The 13,432-nt window shown below is 38.8% G+C and overlaps 1 protein-coding gene across 11 annotated transcripts in view; it reads left to right on the top strand.

The window, feature by feature from the left end:
• The window catches only part of mecom (MDS1 and EVI1 complex locus), a 738,436-nt gene that overhangs the window by 626,588 nt on the left and 98,416 nt on the right, over positions 1–13,432 (top strand). For 10 of the 11 annotated variants that reach the window (XM_080185874.1, XM_080185870.1, XM_080185869.1 and 7 more), the window contains one exon: positions 2,506–2,637. In XM_080185874.1, the coding sequence (XP_080042000.1) occupies positions 2,506–2,637 (132 nt within the window). Of the gene's footprint in view, positions 1–1,078; positions 1,117–2,505; positions 2,638–13,432 lie in introns of those variants that run through there. The other variant, XM_080185878.1, reaches the window with a different exon arrangement.

The following is a 13,432-nucleotide window of genomic DNA, read 5'->3' as shown; positions in this document are numbered from 1 at the left end:
GGAGGGGGCGCACTTTAATTCTCTACTATCTGCTGGGTCGCCCTCGCTGTTCGGGTTTGAACAGCACCTGCAAACACTCTAGGTCGGATTGCTTCTCCTGCTCACGGCTGGGAGGAAGTAAATAAGAGGCTGCAAAGCCTCTGCTACTTGGCCCTTGCGACGTTTCCACGAGTTTCAGTTCTGTCCCGGTCCTTATTGCACATTGAATCAAATCCCTGCCCCTGTTAACTAGATTCCATTATTAACACAATTGGAAGTTTAGGGGGTGGTCTGTTCCCACCTTTGCAGTTCTATTAAGATACACTCAGTGGTTGTAGAGGTAAACGCTCCAATTGCCCACATCAGTCCAGCTGCTGACCCCCAGCATTTAGTGTGGGCACAGCGAATTAAAGTTCCATAATATTATTGGAAAGGCTTGCTTCATATGGACAACACATCAATGTTTAAAATAAAACCATAATAACATTTTATGATATTCCGTATCTATAACACATAACATTTTGTAGATGTTTAAATATAAAATATTTGGAAGGGGGGGAGAGAAAAAGCTCGTCTCATACTGTTAATTCAATGATCAGTTTCCCCCATTGTAGTCGAGAAAGGTAAGGTCATGCAGGCGGAGTGATTCAGGATGGTTGTTACAGGCCGCGATTACTTTACACCGAAACTGGCTATTAATGGGCAGTTTCTAGCCTCCTGAAGCCAGGCCCCCTTTTATTAATTGCCTTGGAATGTAAAGTAAGTGGCGAAGTTTAGTCAAGAGGGGACCGTCCTCTTCCTTTATGATTAGTGCAACCGCACCTTCCAATACAGTAGTGCGTCCCTGAAAGTTATTACAAGTTAATGACCTAGATCAGCTCCTGTAGAGGTTCTCTGATTTGCATGTTACAATGGTTAGAGGTTAGGCAAACAGGGAAAAGCCGCGATAGTTTACTAGGTGAAACCAGTTGCTGTAAAGAAATGCAAATGCACTCTATGAAAATAATATTTTTGAGGTGGGGTGTTGTTTTAAGTTGAATAGCTGTCTCTGATAGCATTGTTTAATCATTGATGGGCCCAGAGTTACTCGTGTTCTTTCTGCTCCCAGTTTTAGCCCATTGCTCCTTTACACTTCTGGTTGGTTCTTAGTATTTGAAGATGTATTTTGCCGTTAACAGTTTTTCTCTAATTACTCGCAAAATACTTGAGCGTTTGACAATCTGCTGATTCTTAACAACATTTTCTTCTCCCTGTTCTTATATCAATGCGTTTATTTGAAATAAAAATCGATTTAAACTTGCCGAGCACAGCTGGCATCACATTCTGATCTTCCCAAGTTATTTTTCAATGCGTGGCTGCTTTCAGTTGAAATGATAAGGAGTCATTTTCACAGTTCAAACAAACAGCGTTCAATATTTGCAGTTACCACTTTTTAATATTTACAGTACTTCAAGCCTGATCCACAGATTAAGCTGTGAAAGTTGCCTGGGTTTTAAAGGTTACTTATTATAAAGTGATTTAGTTCAATAGCTGTCTCTTTCAAATGCACATTAGAGTAATTGTGAATATGAAAACTACTTTACTTTCACTGTAAATCCCAAACAGGTTGACACAACTGTTTATACATACGAGTCTATAATTTATCATACACGATGGATATATGATGTATAATTATGTAAATAAATTTTTATCTGCGTGTGTGTATCCTCATCCACTATGTATAATAATGTGAATATTACACAAGTTATTTGGATGTCTCTCATTGTTGGCTTTATCAATCAAAATGTTCATATTTGGCAAAAGTTTTTTAAGACTTTCCTATCTTTTTGTATTTTATTATTAGTTTGTCGCTTTGGAAATTTCTGTCTTCCTAAAACAATCTAGGAATATTTTGTTCAATATTACTTAAAACCTTTCTAACAATGGCAGAAACAGTAAACACCGGAGCAATTATAATAAAAATGTTGTTGCAGACCCATTATTGTCATGTGCAATGAGTGCACTAATATTTAAAGATTCATAAATGTTTGCTTTCCAGTAAGTGTTTGGATAACAAACATCAGTTCCTATGAAGATAGTGCTGGAGTTTATCTTTTGAGGGAATCATTTGAAAATCCACAGCAGCTAAATCAGTTATGAACTATGCACGTGCAGATTAAATTTTTGCATCATAGATGTTGACTTCATGAGGGCAGTGAAAGGGAGGGGGGGTCATGACCCCAAAAATAAAAGTCAGAGTTACATTCCACTCTGAGGGATTGAGGTGATATATGACTCTTTCTCCCCTCCCCTCCAATCATTAGGAAACATCTACAAAATGTCAGTACGCCTCCAAAATGCCTTCAATTCAAGGGAGTAAATATATGTACTGTGTCAAGACCAAATTTCACAGCTACATGTATATATTTAAATATACATGCATGCTGGGGCCATTTTTATTGCAGCTATGTGGGAGGTACATAGTTTATTTCTGGTTTCCTTTGTGACTCAGTCTATATTGATTTTATCTGAACATTTTTCTTCCAGGTCTTGGATGAGTTAGGCAATGTAAAGTTCTGCATCGATGCCAGTCAGCCTGATATAGGGAGCTGGCTGAAATACATCAGGTTTGGACGGAGTTATGAACACAACCTAGTCTCATGCCAGATAAATGATCAGGTATGTTGAAAATACTTGTTTGACTTTATCACTCTGGGTTTCAAAGGCCCGAGACTATTGCAAAGCTTTGAGGAGAATACAGGATTAGTAGTTGATAGCAAAGCTACTGTTAGACCCACCTGCCCTGTTTGCTCTTGTGTTAAGTGGCATAAGGAAGATGTTAAACACAGATTACATGGAAATTTTTTCTTGCAGATTGGCAATGTTTTGTTGTTGTTGTTCAACGCTGTCATCTGTTGTCCCCTTACTGTTTTGAGATTAGTGTGCAAGAAATCGTAAATCCTTGAAACCACCTTCCCTCTACAGGAGTTGTTCAGCTCAAGTCCAATGCAAATCGTCAGTGGAAGGAAACAATAGACATTAGCAAAACACTTATCGGTAATAGCCAGAGCCAAGTTGCAGAGGCTGAGGTTTCAAAGGGAAAAAAACAATTGAAAACGAAACACCAAGAGTATTGCAAGTAATTTAAAAAAATATACATATTGCATATGTTAGCAAACAATGGTATAGGGCTAAAGCCCACTTGAAGGCCACAGCCCACATTACAAGATACTCCAAAGGCTGAATTGTGTAAAAAAAAGCAAAAGATAAGTCAGGACAAAATGATTAGCTGAGGCTATATTTTGTTTTTCAAAACTTGAGTGCATTTTTCTGTGTTTTATATTCTAACCAGTTAATTAAGATGCACAAATATAGTTACTTTAATATTACAAATACAATTTTATGTTTTTATGTATGGAAAATAAAATATATGTAGATTATATTTGAACAGATCCTATTGATATGAATTATCCTTCTCATCCTAATTATAAAGGAGACCCAAAAACTCTCAGTTTTATGTTTAAAACTGTTGGTAAAAGTTTGGCAGTATCAGTGTGGTAGCATAGTGGTTATATTGGTAGCCATGATGTGGAGATACTGGGGTAAACACAGTAAGAAGTCGGTACTTACTGTGTTATGTTGGTATACAGAGGCCTGGACTAATGATCAAGAAATAAGTTAAAATCTCACCAGGTATCGGGATTTTAAACTCAATTAATTAAATAAAAGTGGGACTAAGCAGCTAGTCTCAATAATGGTGATCTTGACGTTAATGGATTGTTGTAAAAATCTGTCTGGTTCCCTAGCGTTCTTTAGGGAAGAAAAGATACTGCCCTTCCTGGAGTGGCTAAAATATGAGTCCAGAGCACTGTAACTGCCCTCTGAAATGGCCTTGCAAGCCATTCAGTTACAGCTCACCACCATCCTCACAAAGGCAATTAGAAACTGATCATAAATGCTGAGTTTATCAATGGCAACCACATCATATGAACAAGTTTTTGGACAAAGTACCATCATGAAGCTCATAGTCAATAGCATCCTGAATGAAGGCATCTCTTCATTTAAGATGTTACTGCAGTGAGATTGTATGCACCTTACAAGCTAAAGAAGATGGCTTTTAAACTTGAATAATCCAATGTAGATTTAGCAGGGATAGGAGCGTTGGGTGAAACAACTTGGTGCAGGGCAGCAGTTTTTCAAGGGAGCTGAAGTGTACAAAATGTACTGGCTAGAAAAGCTAATACTTGATTTTGGAAAATCAAAGACATGAATGAGAATCTCAGTGACAGCTTGCTCTGGTAGGAGTAGAATTGGGGGGGGTGGCAGAGAGAGGTGATTACAATAGTGGGAGTGGGCAATCATTGCGCTCAACAGAAGGCCCTCCTGAGGGTGAAGTAGAAACTGAGGTGGTGAACGATCTCGTTCAGTCTGAGAGGGAGGCTAGAAAGGGAGACAAAGCTGGAGACCATACTTAGAGTTTGTGACAGATGTCAAAGATAGTATTAAGCTGGAGGAAATTGTGGCTTATCCAAGACTGAATGCTGGTCAAGCAATCTTGTTGCAGAGAGGGGGTGAAGAAGTGGAACTGTGTGTTATCATTTCCAGTCATGGGACCATGATATCAGGTAGGAAAAGAAGTCATTGGTAGAGATAGTCTGGCTGTATCTGGAGAAATAAGACAGGGACTAAAGCAAGTCCCACCCAACTAGAATAATATCTTTGACCACAGGAAATGTGTTTTGTGGATTTGCTTCAGACCATTTTGCTGCTGTGGCAGGAGATGGTCAATACCTATTTGGAAAGACACAAACAATGAATAAGATGGACATGGATTTGGGAGATATCAACATAGTCAAAGACCTTGTAGAAGAAAGAAAGGTTGTAGATGATTGGTCTGAGGGTGGGTATTTTGAGCAAAGGGAGGAGGAAAGGTCCTTGGGAAGTGAGTTCCAGATAGTTCAGTGGAAATGGGTCTCAAGAGGGCAGGAGATCAGACCAATGAATCAGATGAGCTTGGAATAATAGAGTAGATAAACATTGTCCAAGAAGATGTAAACAATACCAGTAATTGTAGGAATATAGCCAGGATGATGAAACACATTCTATTAATAAATGATAGTGAAATATCAGAGTCCAGTTACATCGGCCATTTTGGAAAAAAGTGTATATATAACTTAATTCAGTGACCACGATTCTATTTTGAAAATTTAGTGAGGGGCTTAAGCATACCCAGGAAGAATAATTAGATTGGTAAACTAGATTCCTTTACATTTCTCTGCACTGAGTGGGAATTGCATTGAAAACTGTGTTAATAAATGATTAAATATACATTTTTTTCATTTATCCAAGCCATTTTAAAAACTAATTTTTCTTTAAATGCATTTCCCACTCTTGAGAGATCTGTTTGTTTTTATTCTGATTAGTTCTCTTTTTAAACTGTTGATTCTATTTTATTGCCCTAATGTAATTACTGATGGCTCTGCTGGTAAATCAGCCTAAGTACATAGCAATGGTTGACCTGATGGATGGATGAATGGATGAAACTGACTTGAAATTGATCACTGGAGAAAGGGGCAGGATCTGGGCGTATGTATTAATATTGACAGCGGCTCAGCTCAAGAGTTCCTAATGGCTTGCTGTGGAATTTCCAGATAATAAGGGTATTAACCTATTTGTATCAATAGATATTTCACGTACCTCAATTTTGCTAAATGGTTGAATATGATTGCCAAACTCTATGCATATAAATTACTTATGAGATGAAATTGTATCATATGATACACACTTATATTGGCTAACAGCTATGTTAAAACAGTGAACAAAGGAAATTCATTCGAGCATTTGTATATTAATATTGCACAGTCTGGCTACATCTCTTTTAAAGAGGGACTCATCAGAACTTATTAAAGAGTGAATTTTGCAATGATTCCAATTAATTCTGACTTTATTCTCAATGGTGTGTACTACACAGAAGCTTTAAAATTATCATGTAATGAATAAGAGTACAAGAATTATTAATTTATTTGCATCTCATTCTACTGTTCCATATTTTAATGGCTATTTAACCTTTTAATACCAAGTGCATTAATGCCTCTATTAAAATGCCAGACAAAGGAATTTCATATGAACTGCTTAAGCATTCTTGTGCTAATATTTGCGACTATAATTTCAAGGCCAGAAATTTCGCAAACATGTACAGACACACAACACACTGACCTGGAGGTTTGCTGGGTTGGGGATGTTTCTTCCAGCACAAATTGCCCCAAATCAGTCAAACCAGTGAAAAATTTTAAGCACAAGTTATGTTCAGTGCAAATTGAGTTTTCACAGTCTTTTACCCTAGCTTGAAAAACATTGCACTGGAAGTGGAAGCATCCCCAAAATTGGCCACCGCTTCAGATCAAATCCTAATCACCATGGCGAATTTCCACTAATTGTGTGCACTTACGAGTCTTTGAGGAGGCTTCAAAAATTACATTTTTTTTTTTAAAAGACACAAGAACAATATTAGGAATATTTTTAAAGGCTTCAGAATCTATTTTTGTATCTTAACTGAATGGATATATTTTTAATTTACCAAGAAACTGACTTTTGTACATCAATACAAGTAGCAAATGGTTCTGTCCAAATTTTAAAGTCATGCTGAGTTATTTCTCATCAAGTTATTCAAAGATTAAAATTACTTATCTTTTTGGGATAAATCAATTCTCAGCTCTACTAATCGAACTTTCAGAGCTTACCACTCTTAAACACATCAAGCCATGTTTCTAAAGCAAAAAAAAAGTAACATGCTGAAACATGCACTGGTTCGTAGTTGGTTGACATTTGGTGATATGCAAATAAGTTTCAGTAGGCAGGGTGGTGGGGCGGGGGGGGTGGGGGGATGGGGAAGCACTGCTCCAGAACAGCATGATATGGGAAGCAATTTGTATCCAGATTGTTGATTGGGCCCAAAGCAGAAACTATCTCATATACATATTAAAAAAAATCAAATCAAATCAAATGGTGAATTTATTTAATTATTGTCACATGTATTAAAATACAGTGAGAAGTATTGTTTCCTGCACACTATACAGCCAAAACATACCATTCATAGAGAAGGAAATGAGAGAGTGCAGAATGTAAAAGAGTTAGAATGAAGTTTTAGAAGCATAGAATGAGAAGGTACAGCTTGCAAGAAGTTGCCTCGTTCCAGCACCACCTTTGTCAACCTGAAACATATTGTAAAAGTCGCCAATGAATACAAGCCTTTTTTAAATCTGTTCCAATTCACCCAAGGTTTATACTATATAGAAAAAATGGTCTAGTGGCATATTCCTCATCTATTACATGAACAGGCTAATGCCTACGTTAAAACAGTAGACAGATAAACCTCATAGGGTTGTCTGTGAATAAAGTCTACAATAGGCTCCGCTGTCTTAAAAGCTCTTGGAAGAGATGAATTAAATGTCCGCAATCTAGATGATATTTTTACCAGTTTTGCAGCAATAATAATATTTTAAATGTTTTTTCTTAGATCGATCTCTCAGAGAAAAGTGTCCCTTTTTCCTTCTCGTTACTTTTAAAAATGAAAGATCCTTTCGCAGGGAATTATTTTTGATTATTTATCAACAGTTCTTTAAATGATGTCTGAGTAATTCTATACACTCGTAGCCACAAATCTAACGCTGAATTTGGCCATTTACATATCAGACATTTCCCCATTTGTTTACACTGTTATCTGTTGTCTTAGGATGGGATGGGAAATGGATCAAAAATTAGCTCATTTACACCTCTCTGACGCTCTGCTAATGAAATGCATCACCAAATAATTGCTAACAGACTTTTAGGAATAACATCACGATGAGCAGGGCAGAGCACTGTCCAGGGCACTGCAACTGGTAAAAGAAAAGGATGAATCAGTCAAATTAGAAGTACGTGCAAGTTTATTATCACCAATATAGACACAGAGATTGCCAGATGACTTGCTTGGAAAATGAATAATCAAGGGTCATATCAATTAATGATTTGGATGATGGAATGAAATATCATTTCATTGGCTTTAGCAATGGGAATAGGGGGTCAGACTTCAACAGATTCAGCTGCTTCCACTCGCCAAGCTGCCTTAGGGTTGTTGTTACTTTGCCCAACAGCCTCTCTGAGATCAAATTGTGAGCAAGTCAAAATTTCTTACATCTTCAAAGTTAACAAACTGAAGCTTTCCTGTTTGGCTCTTGTCAGAATGTGTGCGAAAACATCAATTTCTCTGGCTACTTGCTTAGGCTGAACCTTGTGGTGCATAACCCTGGTGATTTACTCAGTCTGAACTAAGATTTCCACCCCGCACCTGATCTGTTGCCAGGATTCCCTCCCAGTGTTTCTGGAGATTTGCTGCTTCTGCCTTTTCCTCTTCCCTCACTGCTAAAACTCTCATTATCCTACAGTTGAGTTCTTAGATGTTCTCCTCACTGTTTGCATCATTCAGCTAATTTGGAACTCAGTAGCTTGATCCTCCCTGCACAGTCATGAACACTCAGAGTGCCTATTCACCCCCAAGTCTAATGGCTCCCAAAGCCTCAGACAATCAAATGTTAAAACCTTGGTCCCCAGTTTCAAATCCCCGCAGAGACTCCATGTGTTGCTTTATGGAAATACTCTGACATCCCACTTTCTTTTGTGTCTGGAGTGCAACTTGTTTCTGGCTGTCCACATTCAACAATCAGAAGCTGATCACACAGCCGTCACCATTTGAAATTCTCCTCTTAAATCTTTCACTATTTTTTCTACATCTTTGCAGAAGATCAGAAACCCCATTTCAACCATGCCTCCAATTTTCCCCTCCTGCCAAATTCCTTCACTTCCCATCCAGTGTCCAAGTCTCTCCTTTTTAAAATATTCTGCATTCTTTCGCATGAGAAATGCTTTGTAAATGAAATTGCTGCTGTTAATCATCGAGGCACTGGGAGAAAATAGGCAGAGTAGGAATAATTCCCATGTTGATATGGGCAATAACATTGTGATATGAAGCATTATTGATGTGATACTAGAGCATTCTGATTAAATGTTGGGAATTATTAAACACAGGTCTAAAGTGACTAACAAATCCCAAACCCCAGACTTGTCCTAAGTCAGCATTGGTGTTGTTTTCCTTTGCTTCCCAAACTTTGAGTCATGGCACTCTGTCTAACCCCCATGTGATACAATGGTTGGCTGTCACCTCAGCATTAGAACAATCATGTAAGTAAAAGTACCATCAGGGAATGATTCAGCTGGGAGAGTCTCCCCACATTGTTTTGAATAACAAGGGACAATATGTATGCCTGGAGGACAGTCTTAATTTTGCATTGGCGTCAGACTTCATGGGGATGTTTAGGAGGGTGTCACATTCCTAGACAGCTCTATCAAGTTGCTACGTGAGTTGCATTACACAAAATAAGCTTTGTCACGCCAGAACCAGATAACATCCTTGGAGATAAGACCATTGGTGGTTAGAAGGCTGATCCACGAAGCACACCTTTGTGTCATTAACACCTATCGAAACCCATTGTATTAATATGAAAGATCTTATTAGAGCATTTGTGTCTGGGTATCGGGCAAACTAATGTTAGATTGTATAACAAGGATAGAATCCATTTTGATGGTTGTAATATTATTAGCAATGTATTTATTTGATAATTGTCCAGTTTTGTGTACGTTACTCTAGGAATAATCTTCAATGATTTCCTTAAGGCCACTAAGCCTACTCGTTGGTTACAAATGGTTTTCTTTCACATCACATATTTTATGTTGGCGTTGCTTTATTGACTCAGTGACGTAAGCACACCACAATGCATAGAATCATACTTTTACCACACAATAGCTGTTAAGCCCACTGTACTTGTGCTAACAGTTTGAAAGAGCTAGTCGCTCAGTCCTATTCACTTACCCTTTCCCCGTGCCTTTTTAACTTCTACTTTTTTCAAATATTTATTTATGGTATTTCCCTTTTTAAAAACTGCTTTTGGTTTCTGTGCCTATGTTCCAACAACCCACTACATAATTTAAAACAAATCTAACCACCCCCTTCAATCTTTCAGTGGTGATCTTAAATTTATACCCAGAAATAATTTTACTTAATTCACATTAACAAAAGTTGTTACAATTTTGAATACTTCTCTTCAACCTTCTCTTAATCAGAGCTAACTTGCAAGCAGCCTCAATTAGCCTAATGTATCCTTACTCTTGTGATTACTGAATTCCTTCTGCACCCACTTCCTGGTTGTGATATCAACATTAAAGTAAATTGCCCAGCGCATAATTCAAAAGCAATATAGCTGATGCTGGAAATCAGAAATAACCATAGAAAATGCTGGAAATAGAGGTCTGGTTACATCAGTGGAGAGAGAAACAGAGCTAGGTTCTGAGCGTTCATCAGAACCTAGTTGGGTGGAATTTTCAGCTGCGTGTATCCCAAGAGTGAAAATTCCTGACCAGGCTCAATGGTCATTCAAAAGGTCGGGTGAATTTTCTGTTCAGCCTGCTACAATTCCCGTGGTGGGCAGGACTGGAAATTTTCGGCCAGTAACTCTAACCAGGATTTTCCAGTCCCGCCTGAAGTCAATGGACTTCTGGCTGGTCCGTCAAATTTTCCATCCAACCTGTTACAATTCTCACTAGTTGACTTTAAGGGATTAAGTCAGTGGCATTTCAGTAGTGGGTTGGCACTCGCAGCATCCAGTGGTGAAAACTCCTTTCCCTACATAAATACATAGTAAATCACAACTTCTCCAATGTCAGGCCTTCAGGATTAAGTCAGCAGCAAATGGAAATCTTATGCCAATTGAACAATGACTGGTAAAACATGGCGTGTGTTCCAGGTGAGGTGGTCCATTTGGATCATAGGTGAGTGGTTGTCTTTGTTGAACACTGAGGGAAGCAGGGGAATGTTCAGACCTAAACTACAAGGGTAAGGTGGGGAGGGGGGGGATGGTTGTGCAGTTGGTTTTGAGGGAGGGTTTCAGGAGGTGATTGGACTGTAGGAAAGTGATGGGAGTTTTCAGGAGATGATATAGAACTATGCAGGGATGAATGGTGTAGAAGATTTAAGGGTTGCGAAGCGAGATTAAGGTTTGCCTTCCAGACACTTATCATTCCAGATCTCAAATCTTGTTCTTCATAGCCTGCCCAGAGCTTCACTGAAATCACCAGACAGCAGGCTTCACCACTTCCTGTCAGCTCCCACCAAGTGATTGCTAGTGCACCATGTGACTGCCACCTGCCCTTCTAAAGTTAAGATAAAATGCTGTGCAGACTGGTTGCCGACCTGCAAGCAGAAATGGCCTCGTGGCTTAAACTCTGCCCAGTGAACCAAGTGTGTACAGAAATGCCAGACTGCTGAGGGAGGAGATGCCCTCTTGTAAAGCAACACATGTATTGTTAGCAAGCTGCCATGCCTGTCTTAACTTCAGAGTCAATTGAGAATTTATTTGAGGGATGCAGTGCAACACCCTGCAGTGTTGGCATTTCAGCAATGTAAAGTAGGGATAGTGCAATCTTCTTCGCTGCTATATTTATAGCAAAAATGGCTGATCCTAATAAATAACATCTTCAAAAATACAAACTAATGATCAATAATGTGTATGTGGGCATCGCGGCAACTAATCGAAGGAAGTCCAGTTCTATTAATTATCTTGATTCTCAATTGCCAGCCTAATTTAGTTCCCTGTTAAGGTACATAGACTCGTATATTATTGATTAAGTGGACATCTTCTGTAATTAAAAATAAACACTGGGATAGGTCAGTACATGATTGCAGAGTCCACAGATAATGTCATGCTTACGCATTCCACGTTTACTTTTCTTGTAAAAGTAACATTTATTTATTAGCCACAAGTAGGCTCACATTAACACTGTAATGAAGTTACTGTGAAAATCCCCTACTTGCCACACTCTGGTGCCTGTTCGGATACAACAAGGGAGAATTTAGCACGGCCAATGCACCTAGCCAGCATGTCCTTCAGACTCGGAGAAAACTGGAGCACCTGGAGGAAACCCATGCAGATACGGGGAGAACATGCAAACTTCACAAAGACAGTGACCCAAGCCGGGAATCGAACGGGGGTCCCTGGCGCTGTAAGGCAGCAATGCTAACCATGGTGCCACCGAGCTGCCCTAAAGTGGCAATAAGGAGTATGAGGACACTAAATAGTTGATCCATTTTGAGCACAGTAACCAGATTTTTTTGTTTACCATAGGCTGCGTCAGGTTGTGGGCAATATTATTTCATTTTTTTACAATAGGTAAAGTCAAATAGAATTCACCATTATTTTAGATTTCTACTTTTCTGATGGTTCAAACACTCAATAAAATTAGGTAAATATTAACAACTTTAAGAATAAAACTGGAAGTGCATCACCGTTTAGGCAGTATCTGGAAAAAAAAGGTAAGTTAGTTATTTTCATCTGACAGAATGAAGCATTCAGGGCTTTTTTGCCATCCATACATGTTACCTGGAGAGTTTCTCCATTCAAATCCCAGCAAATGTGTTCCCTGTGTTAATAGAGGTGCGACCAGAGAAAATGCTATTTTTTAAAATTGGGAGATGAGATATACCCACAAATGTGTCCCTGGTGTCACATGTATTGATTTCAACACCTTGGGATCATGAGACTTTGTAGCTTTAGAAGCAGAGGGTGAGGATAAGAATCAAACTCAGCTGTTGGTGTTGTGTTAGTGGAGGAAAACAAACATTTTTTTTTGTTTCGCAGAGCTGGAGTATTCTAACTGGACAAGAAGAAGAAAGATACCACTTTTTAAAATTGGACAAAGCTGATCTTTTTTGAGTAGTCTGCATTTACAACTACGATGCATGCATTTTTATTAATTACAAACTGTATATTGTGTAGGCTACCTCATGCTGCTGGAATGCAACCTAATTCACAAGCTAATTTTAGCTGTGACTTTCAACCTTTCAAATTGTGAGGTGAGGTGAACCTGATTAACCCCAGTGTCTTGACTGTTCTCAATACAATATTCAATTTAATCTTTCATGAACATTTGCATTAGCCGCTAAGAGCCTTTGTTAAGTGGAGTGCTGACAGGAAGTGGGGAACACATTCAATTTTGAAGCTGTATTCAGTCATTAAAACAGGCCATTTGGTCCATCGAGACTGCATCAACCCTCTGATAGAGCATATTACCCAGACCCTATCCTGTAAGCCCATGTACTCATCCCATTAACCCCCTAACCTACCTATTTTGGTACACCAAGGGGCAATTTAGCATGGCTAATCAACCTAACTTGCACATCTTTGAACTGTGGGAAGAAATTGCAGCACCAGGAGTAAACCCACGTAGATGCAGGGAGAACATGCAAATTCTACAAGACAGTCACCCAAGACCAGAATTGACACTGGCACTATAAAGCAGCAGTGCTAACCTCTGTGCCACCTGAGAGTTAAGGCAATTTTGACAAGATAACTTCATGAAGTTTGGCATTTATTTCGGAAGGGTGAGA

The sequence above is a fragment of the Carcharhinus amblyrhynchos genome, chromosome 3, assembly GCF_965287045.1.
Source record: "Carcharhinus amblyrhynchos chromosome 3, sCarAmb.v2.hapA, whole genome shotgun sequence".
Classification (NCBI taxonomy): domain Eukaryota; kingdom Metazoa; phylum Chordata; class Chondrichthyes; order Carcharhiniformes; family Carcharhinidae; genus Carcharhinus; species Carcharhinus amblyrhynchos.
This window is presented reverse-complemented; position numbering and strand designations above follow the sequence as displayed.